The sequence below is a fragment of the Alexandromys fortis genome, unplaced genomic scaffold (genome assembly GCF_014885135.2).
Source record: "Alexandromys fortis isolate MF-2015 unplaced genomic scaffold, M_Fortis_MF-2015_v1.1 scaffold_245, whole genome shotgun sequence".
NCBI lineage: Eukaryota > Metazoa > Chordata > Mammalia > Rodentia > Cricetidae > Alexandromys > Alexandromys fortis.
Genome location: NW_026068139.1, coordinates 1441812 through 1458146, shown reverse-complemented (window position 1 = coordinate 1458146; position 16335 = coordinate 1441812). Strand labels below are relative to the sequence as shown.

The 16335-nt window shown below is 37.3% G+C and overlaps 2 protein-coding genes across 8 annotated transcripts in view; both read right to left on the bottom strand.

Moving 5' to 3' along the window:
* Cwf19l2 (CWF19 like cell cycle control factor 2) overlaps window positions 1–8932 on the bottom strand; it is a 96602-nt gene extending 87670 nt beyond the window's left edge. Inside the window, exon 1 of the mRNA XM_050126590.1 lies at window positions 8840–8932. The gene's annotated coding sequence lies outside the window, so the exon portion shown is untranslated. The remainder of the gene's footprint in view (window positions 1–8839) is intronic.
* Alkbh8 (alkB homolog 8, tRNA methyltransferase) overlaps window positions 7088–16335 on the bottom strand; it is a 59646-nt gene continuing 50398 nt past the window's right edge. For all 7 annotated transcript variants that reach the window (XM_050126592.1, XM_050126598.1, XM_050126597.1 and 4 more), the window contains 2 exons: window positions 14349–14498; window positions 7088–9529 (listed from right to left, as the gene is read on the bottom strand). In XM_050126592.1, coding sequence (XP_049982549.1) covers window positions 8972–9529; window positions 14349–14498 — 708 coding nt within the window. In that variant the 3' untranslated portion in view covers window positions 7088–8971. The remainder of the gene's footprint in view (window positions 9530–14348; window positions 14499–16335) is intronic.

Below are 16335 nucleotides of genomic sequence, written 5' to 3'. Positions count from 1 at the left end.
CCCACAGGGCAGAGAACCCTGATTGCTCTTTGGGGGGGGGGGGGGGGGGTTGTGGGGTGGGGGAGGGGGAGGGAAAGGGGAGGCGGCGGTGGGGAAGAGACAGAAATCTTTAATAAATAAAAAAAGACTTATTGTGAATAAATGATTACGACACACATAAAATATTAATACCCACTGTTTAATATCATATTATTCAAAAGACAAGCAACCATACATACTGCTTTGCTTGAAGAAGTGTTTGACAAAATAAGCAATACTGTCATTTATAAATTTTCTTGTTCTAAAGAAGTCAGTTATGTTCTGTAGATAAAAAATACGTAAATGAGTTTTTATTAAAAATGCCCCCATAATCTCATATATTACATATATTCATATATATGTGAATGCTTAGTCATCAGGGAAAGGAGCTTTTTGAAAGGACTTATGAATTAGGAGGAATGGCCCTATTGGAATTGGGTTGGCCTTGCTTTAGGAAGTGTATCCCTGGGGGATGGCCTTTGAAGCTTCAGAAGTCAATGTCAGGCCTAGTGCAGTGGTATTTTATTTGTGTTTTAACAGCTTGCCTTACGATCAGAGTGCAAAACTAAGCTACTAGAGGCCAGGGAGTGGTAGCACACACCTTTAATCCTGAACTCAAGATACCCTGGGCATCACAAGATTGAATCTATCTAAATAGAGAAATAGAAGTTACAGGAAGATGCTCCCAGCACTCAGGAGTCAGTGCTCCCAGCACTCCGGAGTCAGACACCTCTAATTCCAGCACAAGGGAGGTGGAGACTGGAGTGATATGGCTGGGGCAGAGGAGTATATATGGCAGGAGGACACAAGAGCTCACTGTAGTCTGAGATTTGGTGGTGAGCATTGCAGTCTGCAGTCACACTGAAGACAGGATCACACCTTTGCCTGACTGAGCCTTGGTAGAGGTAAGAGCCCTCTAATGGTTTGACTCTTTTGCTTTTCTGACTTCCAGTTTGGCTCTAGTATCTTTCTCTGGGTTTTCATTATTTGTGCTACAGCCTAGTCTTTCTCTGTCTGCAGAGCATGGTGTAGCACTCAGCTACTACTCCAGTGTCAAGCATTATGCCATATTTCCTTTCAAGAATAATTGACTAAGGTTTTGAGTGTTCTAACTACATGTATACCTTTATCCCAAAAGAGGGCATTAGATTCCACTATACATGGTTGTGAGCCACCTTGTGGTTGCTGGGAATTGAACTCAGGACCTCTGGAAGAGCAGTCAGTGTTCTTAACCACTGAGCCATCTCCCCAAGGGACTAATGCTTTAAAACAGTGTGCAGCTTCCAATTAAATATCTTCTTTTAGAAGAATCGCCTGGGTCATAATAGCTCTCCACAGCACTATAATGGTGACTTAAGTAATGTATAAAGAAAGTTGTTGTGTAAGTGTTGGCAAACAGATTTTTCACTTAAGGAAATCTGCACTCACATATGTAACATTCTGCAAAGAAAGGACCAAACACTACACCATCCAAGGCTCTGTGTCTAGATTAAAGTGAATGTTAAAACAGAGAGCATAGCCTCAATTATCTTCTCTACTGCTACATTAGTTTATTTTCTTGTTTCAAATTCACATTCTTTCATTCTCTATTTAAGCCAACAGTTATAGCGCCAACAACAGCAGCAATGGAATGAGTTGTTATTTACAGGATACATTGCTAATTAGAAGTTACTCCCAGAGTTCGATCAAGGTCAGAAATATTTAAGTTCTATACAACTCACTTTGACAGCATTTGGCAGAAAATCAGAGAGGGGTGAAGCTTGAGGCAGGAGGAAAATGACAAGAAATGTTTGGGAACAGCCATCAGAAAAACTCTGTGAACAAAAACATACAAAGTGATAATGAACAGTACAAGCAAAACTTAATCAACCCATAGTCTGAAATTCTGACGTGCAGACTGTATGTGGTACAGCATTTATGAAAGGGAGTGATCAATAGAGTCTGAAGGGTCTTGAGGGAAACCTTTGAATACCTACCCGTACGACGGGACCCTCCGGGAGGTCTTATTGAGCTATTACTGTTTCTAAGTAAAACATAACGTGGAGATGTATGCTTTGGAATAAAGTATAGATCAAGAATCTAAAACCAACGTTGTGGCTAAAAATAGAATTAAAGATGTCAAGCTACTGAAAAGACACAATATTTATATAGAGCAACCTAAAGGAAAATTAATTAAAAATATATTTTGGTAGTTATTTTAGCAACATACTAAATAAAGGGGTGGTTATTATTTGCTCAAAAATTAGCCCATATCTAAAATAGTAGCTACATATGAGTCATGACATGGCGGCATTTTTTGATAATTCTTCAAGATCCGTCTATATTCTATATTGTACAAAAAGAAGAGCTGAAATGGGGTATGGTAGAAACCACTATCCCAGACTCAAAGAAAATAGACCCCTGCAAGGCTAAAGGTGGTACTAATCTCTGCAACCTTTGCAGGCATGTGCTCTCAGCTTTGCCTTACTGCTTCTCTTAGGAAGCTTGTCCCAGTAGCTTCCAGATGTCATTTCTTAAATACCAACTTAGGACACTCCAAAGTTCAGAAAACCAGTGCCAGTTGTTGAGTATTTCCACACCAATTGTGCATCCTAGAACTGGGGGAGATAACCACAGTATGGATTGAAGAATCCACTAGACCTACTGTGAGAGGCTACTGAGCTAAGCTCCATTGATGATCTACTGTCCTTAAGCCTCTATTCTAATTACTCAAGGTGACATCTTGAGTCTCTTAAAATGAGTTCCAGTTCAGAACTGGTATCTAGTCATGGCCAAATGCCTGATTACTTCTTTGTATATAATCCAAATACCCTATCTGAAAGTTATAGTCTATTTTCAGAACTGTGCGAGAAAGATTAATTGTGTAGGTATTAGGCAGTATAGTAGGTTCCTTCCTTAAAGAAATTGATCCAGCCTTGTTCTCACTCAAAGAGCCTTGGGTCTATAGACTGGCTCTAAGACCTAAGTCATTGTTTTGGTGATATTAGTTAGACTTGATTAGAATCCTTCTGCTTCATACAAATAAAGCAAAAATTAGTATATTCTCATCTAATTATTTTGTAAGAACACTAGCATGAACTAGAAATGTGAACTAGAAAAATCCACAAGGACATCTTTGTATCTAAGGCTATTGGATCTTCTGGTGCTAACTCTGGGACTACAGGAAATCTTAGGAACATAAGCATAGGAAGGTCACATCTATTCACTTTGTAGAAGCTGACAAATAAATGAACATTCTACATATATGCCTTCATCAAATGTTACATATTCACAAGGCCTAAATAGCTTATTCAGGAAACCACAAGCAAAGAGGATCTTCATTAATTTGTAGTAGACAGGTATGCTGGGCTGCGTCCTGCTGCCCGGCTAGCTTAGCCCCAAAATAATTACATAGAAACTGCATTCATTTAAACACTGCCTGGCCCATTATATCTAGCCTCTTCTCAGCTAACTCTCACATCTTGCTTTAACCCATATCTAGTAATCTGAGTGTTACCACAAGGTAGTGGCTTACCGGGAAAGATTCAGCATGTCTGACTCTGGCGACTCCATGGCGGCTCTCTCTGCCTGCCCTCTTCCTCCCAGCATTCTGTTCTGTCTGCCCCATCCACCTAAGGGCTGCCCTATCAAAAGGCCAAGGTAGCTTCTTTATTCAACCAACGAAAGCAACACATAGAAAGAAGGACCTCCTACACCATTAATTCAACAAAATTCTCTCACCATTAACATTTTAGATAGGTTTATGTGCTTTCTTCCTGATTTTGAACATCATCTTTACTCTAGGGCTATGATAATCTTTACTGCATTGTTTCAATTTTAGCACATATTTTGTTATCTCAAATCCAGCACTTTTATTTTCTAAAAATCCTCATTTTCTTTTCTATAAACCAAAAGACAGAGTAGACATTCTTTAAGATGCTTGTTACACATTTCTTATTAATCAAACCTTTACTTGCTTTTTTTTAAAGGTGGAGATTTTGTGGTCTGAAATGACATTTTATGTTTGTTTTTTCATGAACACATAATTTTTTTCTTTTCTTTATTTGTATAAAGGTTTGGGAACCTATAAATAGAGCCACGTCAGGTAGAGAAGCAAGAAAACCTGAAGCAACCTTTCCTTGTCACTACTTTTCTCCTCTTCTTTCTTCCAGAGGGCATTCGATGGTTATGCCCAGCATGTCCAGCTTTTCCTCAGGAATTATCTTATTGTTATGGTTTACTAAAACTAAAACCACATCAGTTACTTGTTGTCCTGCTGCCTACATGATCTGGAGTCCTCTAGTGTGTGTGCGCGCCTGTATCAGTCTAATGGTCCCTAAAGGGATTTTGTGATTACAACTGTTGTACTGTGTTCTGCTTATTTCTACTTTTATACAGACTGCACATCCTAACTGCTCAGCAGTTGAAGGAGATGCATTATCTAGAAGATTAACTTGGGGTAGCACCACAGAAGACCCATGCCTGGTATCACAGAAGTGGGAAAAAGAGGATAAGTCAAAATTGCATTTGGATTGAAGAATGGCAGCCCTAGGAAACAGACTATGCAGAACATAGAGAAGTTTCACACATTAATGTGGGACCCTTGTATCCTTTCACAACACATGTAATTCAACAGAAATTCTTGGATTTCTACCTCCAAATCTACAACCCAAAGCTTACTGTTCTCCTATGTACAATGCCAACACATTGACTATAGCAAACCAATAATGACTTCTCATTTGGATTGTATCAAAAGCTTCCTGACTGACCCTTCTACTTCCACTCTAATAGTTTTACTGTCAAATCTTCACACAGCAGCCAGAATTTCCTTTTAAAGTAGAACTCAGGATGTCACTTGTTTCAAAGAGCTTACAATCTCAGAATGATATCCAGCGATGTTTTGGCATACACTATATTGTCTCTGACCTTATTTCCAACTGGAAGCAACTCGCATTATCTACATGTGTGTGTGGGGGGATTTGTTCCGGAACCTCTGGAAGAGGTCAAAATCCAAAGAAACTCAAATCCATTATATAAAGTAAAATTTAAATGTATCTAGCACACATATTCCTATGACTTTAAATGATCTTTAGTTTACCTCTAATACTTAACACAGTATAAATATGATATGTATGTACTTGTTACACTGTTTTATTATTGTATTAGATGGGGTTCTCTAGAAAAATTTGACCAACAGAATGTATATTTATTGTAAAATGGGTATTTTTTAGATTGGTTCACATGATGGAGTGTGTACTTGAACAAGAGCAATCTACAAACTGGAATGAAAGAGAAACCATTAGTTGCTCAGGTCATGATGCTGACACAGCACACAAGACAAATTTATTTCAAGTCAGACATAGCCACAATGGTGTGTAGGAAGTCAGAAGCTAAAAAAGCAATGCATGTTCACAGCCCCCACAAGATTATAACAATTTATATTTTCAAATTTTCAGCTAAAATTCTTCAAGTATGGAAAACATGAATCAAATTGACATAGTCCTGTTATTATTTCTTAGCCTTTTAATTCACAGGGTTCTAATTTGAACTGCTTATATCCAAAATCATAAAATTTTAAAATGATAGGCAGACAGCCAATATTTCTAATCAAATTACTGCTCCTCTCATCCACCAGACACTTTCATTCAAAAGCTGGTATACAATAAAAGACTGACATATGAGACACAATACATCACAGTATCTTAATATTCTAATAAAACTTGAAATCATTTCCTTTATTAACTAAAAATAAATAATTTCTCAGAATTATAGTGATAATTCAAAAATTCTAATTGTAAGCTAGAGTTTATATTTTCTCTTAGCTTATAACAACTGTTTATTAGATAATTGTTAGTAGACTTTAGGAGAAGGCCACCAAGATGTTCACAGTGGCAGTTCTTTAGTCTCAAGGAAACGGCAATCCCAACAGTGTGGGTAGACAGCCTGAAGCTGTTGGAAATGGGAAGTAACAAAAACCTACAAGCACTTCTTAATTCTATGGAGAGAAAACATGCAGTAAGTCGAAATCAGGTCCTCCAGGGACAATGAACTTATTTCTTAACGATACTCACGACTGAGACCCAAGGATGCCATTTCAAAGGAGAAGAAATGATGGAAATGACACAAGGAAGAAATGTCTCTTATTTTTCTGTTTTACTTTTAGACGGGGTCTCACTATGTAACCCTAGCCAGTTTTGACCTCTGGTGCTCAGGCTTCTGAGCAGCTAATACTATAGGTATGACACTATGCCTGCCTTTAAGATTCTAAAATATCCAATATATATATATACTTTAAAATTTTTCTTCTTATGGCCAATCAAACATGGCTAACTTGTTTACTTAGAAACTTAGGTTCACAAACAACATAATCAAATTTTGATTTAGGACAAGCTAACTTTGCTTTTTCTTTTCTATTTTTTCTTCTTCGAGACAGGGTTTCTCTGTGTAGCCCTTGCTGTCCTGGAACTTGCTCTGTGGACCAGAATGATCTTTTTTTTTTTTTTTTTTTTTTTGAGAAAAGGAAAAAAAAAGTTTCCGTCTCCTCCCAGCCTCCCATTTTCCTCCCTCTCCTCCCACCCTTCTCCCTCCCCCCACTCCTCTCCCCCTCCCTCTCCAGTCCAAAGAGCAGTCAGGGTTGCCTGCCTTGTGCAAAGTCCAAGGTCTTCCCCCCTCCGTCCATGTTTAGGAAGGTGAACATCCAAACTGGCTAGGCTCCCACCAAGCCGGAACATGAAGTAGGATCAAAACCCCTTGTCCTTGCTCGTGTTCTCCCTCCATCTGCTCCTCATTGGGACCTTGGGAGCTCAGTCCAGTGCTCCAGTGTGGATCTCTGTCTCTATCTCTACTCAACAGAATGATCTTGAACTTACAGTAATCCTCCTGCCTCTGCCTTCTAAGTGTTGAGAGTAAGACGTGGGCCATCACCACAGCTTTATATCTTTCTTTAAAATGTATTTAACCAGATGTGGTGGCACATGCCTTTAATTCCAGCACTTGGCAGAAATGTATTTGAGACCAGCCTGATCATTTTAGCTAGTTCCAGCAAAGTTATAACTATAAAGTGAGATCCAGTAGATCCACTAAATAAATATTTTTATTTTATGTGTGTGTGTGTGTAAGTACAAAGGTCAGAGGACAACTTATTGGAGTCAGTTTTCATTTTTTACCAAGTGGGTACTGTGGACTGAACTCAGGGTATTAGGCTTGGTGGCAAATGCCTTTATCAACTAAGCATCTTACTGGGGCATATGTTCCTTTAATAGAGTTGTTCTTATCTTTTCCACTGCTTTGATTATTTAATACCACCCTTCCTGTTGTAGGAATATATAAAAATAAACTATAAATTTATTTTTAGTACTACTTCATAACTGTAATCTTGCTACTGTTATGAATACTAATATAAATATATATTTCTAATGGTTTTATGCAACTCCTGTGAAAGTGTGGTTTGGCTACCAGGGGTCCTGTCCCACAGGTTGAGAACCACTGTTTTAATATATAAATAATATCTTAATTTTTTTCAATATAAATAATATCAAACTATTCTTAGGCTGTTGTGTTACCAGGTCTGTTGTTATACCAGGTCTGGAGAGGTGAAAGCAGAGAACTGGGTACTTAGATTGAGACCAAACTGGATACATGAGATTCTCTCTCATAAATAGAAAAGAAAGAGAAAATTGTATATTCAAATAGAAGTCTCATTTGAAAGTGTCTTACTGTAATTTTTAATTTGTTAATTATGTTTATTAAATCAAGTTATGGTCTTAAAGCATGTACATGTTGCTTTTATGTTTTCTGATTGAGTTAATTAAAAAATCATAAAAGTTTCTTCTTGGTCAATTCAGTCTGGCTAGATATCAATTTTAGTAGTACTTTCCAAGAACACACTTTTGGTTTCAAGGACTAGATAAAAATACCTCCATTCTTCCTAGATTGGAACAAATGATGAATAAGAAAAAACAGTCAATTGTGACTGAAAGAGCCAAGTTTGGTGTGGCTGATAACATTTTAACGTTTGCAATTTAACTGTTAAAGAGAACTATTTGAATTGTCTTTAGAACTTAAACCAACAGATGAGGAATAGTAGTAGTTCCTGGCAATTCATCAGTCAAGACTGGGAGTTATTTCAGCCATTAGAAAGTAATCTTTTTCTCATAGGTTAATACCACTTTCAGCCTCCAATTTACTTTTTTATCTGTCGTTTATGATTACCAGGAACATAATATTAACTTATTTGTCTGCTTTTGTCAGCCTCACCTTCCAGAAAGTAAGCTTCCTAGGAAGAAGGACTTTGCTCGGTTTCTGCTGCTATGTTTGTTTGCAGTGATGGGTATTAAATCCAGGGCTTCAATTAGAAACACCTGTTCTTTCACTGAGCTACAACCCAACCTCCTTTACTTGCTTACAGCTTCATTCCTAGTACTTAATAGTAAATGGTAGGAGTTTAATGAATATCTGTTGACTGAAGTTTCTATTAATCCTGAGAAATACGTGGCTAAAGTTTTACTGGGCATCCAGTGTGCTGGAAAGACGGGGGGAGAAAGTTGCTATGATTTTCTTGGGAACAATTAGTTGTAGATAACACTTCAGATAGTGTCCTGTTGTCCAGGAGTCTTCAAGTCATTTAAAAGGTTACATAATTGCTTCATTTTGATCTTACATAGTTTAGGATCTTTATAAACACTTTATAAGAAAAGCTTAGCTTCAAAATGCTGTACGCTTACACAAAGATCACAGACCTTTCACAAGTTAATGCCAATCACTTTTCAACATCATACTTAGAAGGCATGTAAGAGGAACCTATGTTTATGAAGTCAGCCAAAAATTGAAGATAGAATGTTACCTCTATAATCTCTGCTCTCAGTTTTCCTTTGGTAATGTCTCCCAAAGCTTCCTCATTATTTAAAGGGACAATTTATCCTCCTTCGAAGAAACAGATAGGCATTTTTTTTTCTTTACATCTGATATGTTCAGATCAGACCTTTTGAAGAACAACACACCAATTCCCCTCATCATAGTAGCTCTGCAGAATGCTAACATCACCCAGAGCCTGGCAGGAAGCCTCCAATTCTCCATTACAGAAAACATGATAATAACGATGAAACACAGGACATGGGTCAGGGCATCCTGCCAAGCCAAAGGGCTCAACGGCTTTGTCTTTACCAGGATTTCTCTTGAGGTGCCATGGAACCAGCACATCTTGGGAATGAAAAGAAGTCCGGTTTGTATGAACAGGAAGCTCAGAATTAGGAACTTTCCTTGGCTTACATCCTTCCTCCTTGATATTATCAGTGGAGGGAACAGAAGATTCTAGGTCTTCACTATTTTCACCAGACATTTGATTTGCTAGCAATCCTTCAGTGGCTATGACATTGTTTATCTCCTCTTTATCTTGCAGGCAAGTTTTGCTTCCTCTAAGGTACTTGGATCTGTGATTTTTATATTCTTGCTCCATTGCCCAGACATATATGAGGGCCTGCCCACCAGGTCTCAGGAGACGGACAAGTTCTTGGAGAGCTGCCACTCTACGCTCCTAAAAGAAAATTTAAAATGAAATGATTATTATTTATCAATCCAGAGGAGAGAGAAAAAGGATGTAGAAAATTATAATTAAATGTAAGACTATGTGTAGGTGTCTCAAACTGTACATAAAACATCTGGCTAAGGCACTGGTAAGCAAGTCTGCAGACTAGACCTGAATGAATTTAATTCACAGTGTGGGAAATAGATTACAAGATGGAAACTAATGACTCCCTGGCCTGAGAACACCAGGTTCTGAGTACAGCGAAGTCCTGGAATGCAGGGAACAGAATCACAGATAAAGGAGGAACTGCAGGGAAATGCCTCCAAAGTCTACATGCAAAGTCCTCTAAAGGTATCTTTGAGTCCCCATGCTGCATAAGCACTAGGTGGAATTCCAAGAAAATCAGCAAAAGAGCAGCTGGGAAGTTAGAAAGTAAAGCAAAAGTTTTAGCAATTATACAATGTTGGAGACAGAAGATGATCTTAGGGTCTTCGAGGTACAATGGCACAAATATAAACCAAGTTTAACTTGAAACTAAAGGGAAGAACAGAAAGAAGTAACTATAAACTGGCCACGATAGAGCAGAAAGTCAATCCCTAAAGAATTAAACTAACCAGTTTATATGTACTTGTTGGTCTTAATTTACTGCTCTCTGGAAACAGACAAACGAATCTATACCATTTAATATAAACTGTCAAGAAGTTATAATAATTTATATATTATTAATATAATTAATTATAAATATATATTAATAATAATTGACGTTTGCATAACTAGGCCTATGGGCATGGTTTTCTCTGGATATGTGACCAAATAAAACTGAGGAGGGGATGTGCACTCTCTCTCAGGTGGGTGGAGCAGAAGCAAGCCTTGCAGTTGGTCCTCACCACCCTTGGGCAGAACAGGACAATGGCAGCTGAATCAGCAGCTGCATCTAAGTCATTCTGTATTCATGAGTCTTTTTCCATTGTACCCCTTAATAAATTATTAACCACACTTTGTGGGTTTTTGCATCAAATAACAATAACTATAATAATAATCTTGATGCATATTTAAAGCAATCATGACCAAAGCCCAAAAACCAGAGGCAAAGACAGACTAGAAAAATAAACCTCAAGCCAGAAGAAGGCACCAAGGTATCCACCTCTACCACTTTACACCTTACTACTCCCTTTAGACAAAGGGTTCCTTGAACCTAGAACTAGCTAGACTGCCTGCTGGACTACCAGCCAGTAACGCCAGAAATCTTCCTATCTCTGTCAGTCTCAGCACTGGAGTTACAGGTGGGCATGTGAGGACCATGCCCAGTTTTTATGTGGGTGCTAGGATCTGAACTCTGGCCTTCATGCTTGCACAGAAGTGCTCTGAAGTACATGCTCTAGCCCCAAGAATATTTTAGTATACATAAAAAGAAAGGGTGTATAACTACTGCTGGTGGAGAAACAGCGGAGAGAAAGAGGGAGTGAGAAAGACAGAAGAAAAAAGAAGAAGGAGGAGGAGGGGAGGGGAGGGAGGGAGAAAGAGACAGACAGATTGATTTAATGAAATTCTTCCACTTTTTCAGTAGGAAAATAAACAGAACTTTCACTTTTTAAATTCTGGAGTATGTTTTTTTTTTTTTTTTTAAAAAAAAAGACTTATTTATTTATTATGTATACAGTGTTCTGCCTGTATGCATACCTGCACCCCAGAAGAGGGCACCAGATCTCATTACAGATGGTTGTGAGCCACCATGTGGTTGCTGGGAATTGAACTCAGGACCTCTGGAAGAACAGTCAGTGTTCTTAACCGCTGAGCCATCTCTCCAGCCCCTGGAGTATGTTTTTCACAGTTATTTGGATTCTTTGTAACTATCACTTACAGAAAGACAAAGAAGTAGCAAAATAGTTTTCACTTCAGAAAGACTGCCTGTGAAAGTCTATTTTCAACTGCTTAGAAACTTTACTCTCAGTTTTTATAGACACAGAAGGAGATATCTATTATTATTTCTATTAGGTTTAGACACTTTTTGCCACCCATGGTATGACCTCTGTCTCTCCTCCAGAGATACTCTGTTCACTATTATCTATTCTTTTATAAAAGGTGTAAAATTATATATCACAACTTTCTAAGACCATGCAGTGTTTCAAGAAGACATCTGCTACAAAATTTGAAAAAATTCAAGTTCAGTGAGTAAGCTCCATAATCATTCCATTACTCAGGTATTTCAGTGGTGTAGGAGGTCCTTCTGTATATGTGCTGCTTTAATTGGTTAATGAATAAAGAAGCAGCCTTGGACTGTGATAGGGCAGAGTAGAGCTAGGTGAGGAAAACTAAACTGAATGCTGGAAGAAAAAAGGTGGAGTCAGAGAGAAGCCATGTAGCCTCATCCAGGGACAGACATGCCAGGACCTTTCTGGTAAGCCACAGCCACATGGCAATACATAGATTAATAGAAATGGGTTTGCCCAAGATATAAATGCTACCTAGCAATATGCTTAAGTGATTGGCCAAGCAGTGATTTAATAATAGAGTTTCTGTGTGATTATTTCATGGTCTGGGCATCTGGGAACAAACAAGCAGTCTTCTACAATATTTTAGTTTTTATATAGATTAAAAAGCAAGATAACATATTTAACATGTATATTATTACTGGTCTTATCAATTGTTTTTTAAAGTTTCTCACATTTCTTCCAGTTGATTTGCTACTTGCTATAGTTTCTATTAATTCAAATAAAAACTAAGTGATGTACTACTTGGAAATAAGACTGGGTTTACACAATTGTTTTCATCCTAATGTTTTGTAGTTATTGACCTCTATTTTCTGTAATATACTGGCTGTTATGCCATAGAAAAAGTTATTCTATATCCAACATAATTAAGAATTAAGCATTATGAATTAATTAAGAATTAAGCTAGGGAGATGGCATAGTAGGTAAAAGTTCTTGCTACTACCCAATGACCTGAATTCAACTCTGGAATGATGCAGGTGAGTCTTCCATCTATCTGTTGATTTCATTGGTTAATTAATAAAGAAAACTGCTTAGCCTGATAGGTCAGAACATAGGTAGGCGGGGAAGACAGAACAGAATGCTGGGAGGAAGAAGGCAGTGAGACACACGTTATAGCTCTCTTTTCCAAGATAAACACAGGTTAAGATCCTTCCTGGTAAGCCATCACCTCGTGGTGCTACACTCATTAATAGAAGATATGAGAGTTAGCCAATAAGAGGCTAGAACTAATGGGCCCGAGCAGTGTTTAAAAGTATGCAGTTTCCGTGTAATTATTTTGGGCCAAAAGCTAGCCGGTGGCTGGGAGCTGGGCAGGAACACAGCCTGCCGCTCCACACAACACTAGAAGGACAGAATTCACTCTTGAAGTTGTTCTCTGATCTACACATGTACCCTTTGGCAAGTGCACACTGACATCAACACACACACACTCTAAAGTAAATAAATTTAAAAATTTTAAATATCATCATTTCAATTACTTTGCAATGATATAGATTATAAATATGTTAAAACAACTATTAACATGTGTCCAGTCAAACATAAAACAAGAAAAGATTTATTTTCCATCTTAAAATGAATAATAAAACCTCAAAGACTTTAAAATAACTAAGCTAATATGCTCATAAAACTAGAAAAAATTCAATGAAGACATAAAATCAATTTCAGAATAATACAAACACATGAATTTTAACAGTAAATGACATATATCTGATTCACAGATAATTATTAAGCTAGAATTCAAGTCAGCATAAATTACCAAAAATGAAGCAGAAATTTAAAAGAGGGTAGCAAAATATAACATATATTTTCAATTCAGAATTCAAAATATAGTCAAAATAGTACTTTTAAAATAAAGAGTTTAATGATACAAAAAAGATATGCTGCCAATATTTAAACACTTAATACCTAAATAAATACTCAAATAAAAATAGCAAAAAGAATTCTTCAAGTAAAAGAAAGTTAATCTTTCAGAAACCTTTAAAAGTGCTTTAAAGAAGGAAGACTAGAAAGAGTAAATCTTGAAAAGTACAGATAAATATCACATGCTTAAAGCAACAAAATTTATATAGAACAATAACACAGTGGAAATCAGAGGAGCTAAGTGTTATTCTGATGTCTTACATTGCTAGAAGGGCTAAGCCTAACAACTCAAGGGTCATGGCAGATGTCATGGGTAGATATTGGGTACCATATTTAGTTATTAAAAATAACTAAAGACTATAAGCAGAAAGCAAAGGGAAGAGGAAAAACTACATGACGTTGATGAGGTGTAATCAAAGAAAACTGTTATCAGTTTTTTTCATGTGGTAAAATGCCTGAGAAAAGCAATATAAAATGGAGATGTATTTTACTTCATAGACTTTCAGGTTTCAGTCCATGGCCATTTGGCTTCTTGTTCCTAAGGCTATGATGGGCTCTTCAGAGAAGACAGCATCCTGGCAGAGCTGCTCACCTGATGGCAGCCAGGTAGCAGAAAGAAGAAGGGGACCATGAAGAAATGTGCCACTCAAAGTCACTCTACTTGTGAGTTCCTTACTTCAAAACAGGCCCCACTCCCTCAAAGTCTATACAGCATAAAGAATTCAATGAATTAACACACTGGTGTAGTTAACACCCTCATGACCCAATCACCTTCTAATAGAGCCTCCCCAGCTTGGGGCTAAGACTTTAATACATGAGCCTTTCTAATTTATTTTTGGAGGCTACATCATGTTGAGACCTTGACAAAAAATAGGAAAAGAAAAGAAAAAAATTAAGAAATAGCTTATTTTGACTCACACACATACAAACTTTGTCACCTTAATCACAAGTTTTACAGAAGGAAAAGCAATACTCACCGCAGTTGAGAAGTGATGGATGACAGCAATGGAGATGCAAGCATCAAAAGACCCACTTCGGAGTGGAACAGACAGCGCATCACAGACTAAAGCCTGAAACTCCCTCTCTCTACAAATGTCCAAAAGGTTCTGGCTATGATCACACCCAATCTATTATAAGAAAGAAATGTGTAACATTTAGTTTGCATATCACAAGAGATTTATTTTATACCTTAGACTAATCACACAAGCTTTATCTACATAAGCATACAATCATATTACAAGCCATAAGAGTCAGTACAAAGTCATGACTATAGTCAGGAAAATCAGTCATTACCAAATAAAATAGAGAATTTAGGTCAAATATGGTGGTACACACCCTGCATACTAGAAGCAGAGGCAGGCAAATCTCTACAAGTTCAAGCCCAGCCAGTATTACACAGTGAAATCCTGTTTGTTTTTGTTTGTTTGGTTTTTTTATTGTTGCTAAAGAATACTTCAATTTATAAAGCTATTGAATCTTTTTTTCTGTTAAACCCCTAGCCCTATAAAGAACATAGTACCGAATTCACAATTTGTAAAACTGTGCTTGTTTAAACCTTTCTTTATAAGATAACCAACCTAAATGAATAGAGCCACTGATGGCAGCAAGCAGACCGAACATTCCACTTTCCCAAACAGGTAAAGTCCAATTAGTCCCATGACCACCTGATTCTGTAAAAGTGTCTGAGGGCTTCCCATCTTCAATACAGCTTTATGATTTCTGTTTAAACTTTCCTGTTTAGTTTTTATACACACACACACACACACAGTATAGCAATACTATATTTGCTATATCTCCCATGTATAATTAAACATGAGAATGGCCCAAGTGACTATTAATAACAGCATCAGTACTGTTCCTAACTTTTCCTTTGATTTAAGATCCATGTCTGAATGATCACATTTATGTATTTCCATATATATCTGTATAATTCAGCTAATAAACACAAACTCAAAATAGAAACACCATTCAAATAATATACAAAATTTTATATTGGTCACATTTCCTTACACTTAAATACTGTTCAAAAATAATCCGAGGACTGAAGTAGGCCCAGTTGTTACCATCAACTGAATCTGACTAAAAGTCAACAGAAAGACATCCAATCTGACTACAAAACAAAGCTTTAAAAATAGGGCTCAATTATTATTCAGAAGAAAGTTGCTAAGAACAATAAAGAAAACTGTAACAGAAGTCAATCCAAATAAAAGGAAATGTCTTTCTCCTCTTGCTAGATGCTTTTGACAGTTTGGACACAGCATACCTTTTCAATAACAAGAAAGCACAGGCAATATGCCATATAAATCCCAATGCTAGAGAAGTCACCCATGCCTGGCTCAAGACTTTCATCTTTCATTTGTTTTCCTGGAGCCTTCCACAGCCCATAGTTAAATCATGTCTTTTTTTCCCTTCCTCCTTTTATAAATACCAAGAATAGTATCAAGTACTTGAAACTCTTCATAATAATGCTACACAATGTCCACAACAGAGTAGAAAGACAGCCTATAAGCAAAAGCAGGAACTCAAGAACTCTTGCAAAGCTACATATTTCATTGTCTTGGATGGAGATCAAGAACATAAAAATTTACATTAGGCTTAAAAATATTTTCTAACTCTTTCTTATTTGTGTGTGTATTGTGTGTACACATGTGTGGCAGAAGGGCCATTTGTTGGTTCCAAGCCGCCCAGCTAACTTAGACTCGAAAAAAATCACACAGAAACTGTATTATTTACATCACTGTTTGGCCCATTAGCTCTAGCTTCTTATTGGCAAACTCTTACACATGAATTTAACCCATTTCTATTAATCTGCATATCGCCACGTGGCTGTGGTTTACCAGCTAAAATTCCCAGCATCTATCTCCTGTGGCTCCATAGCTTCTCTCACTCTTCCCTTCTTCCTCCCAGCATTCTGTTTAGTTTTCCCCGTCTAGCCAAGTTCTGTCCTGCTACAGGCGCAAAGCA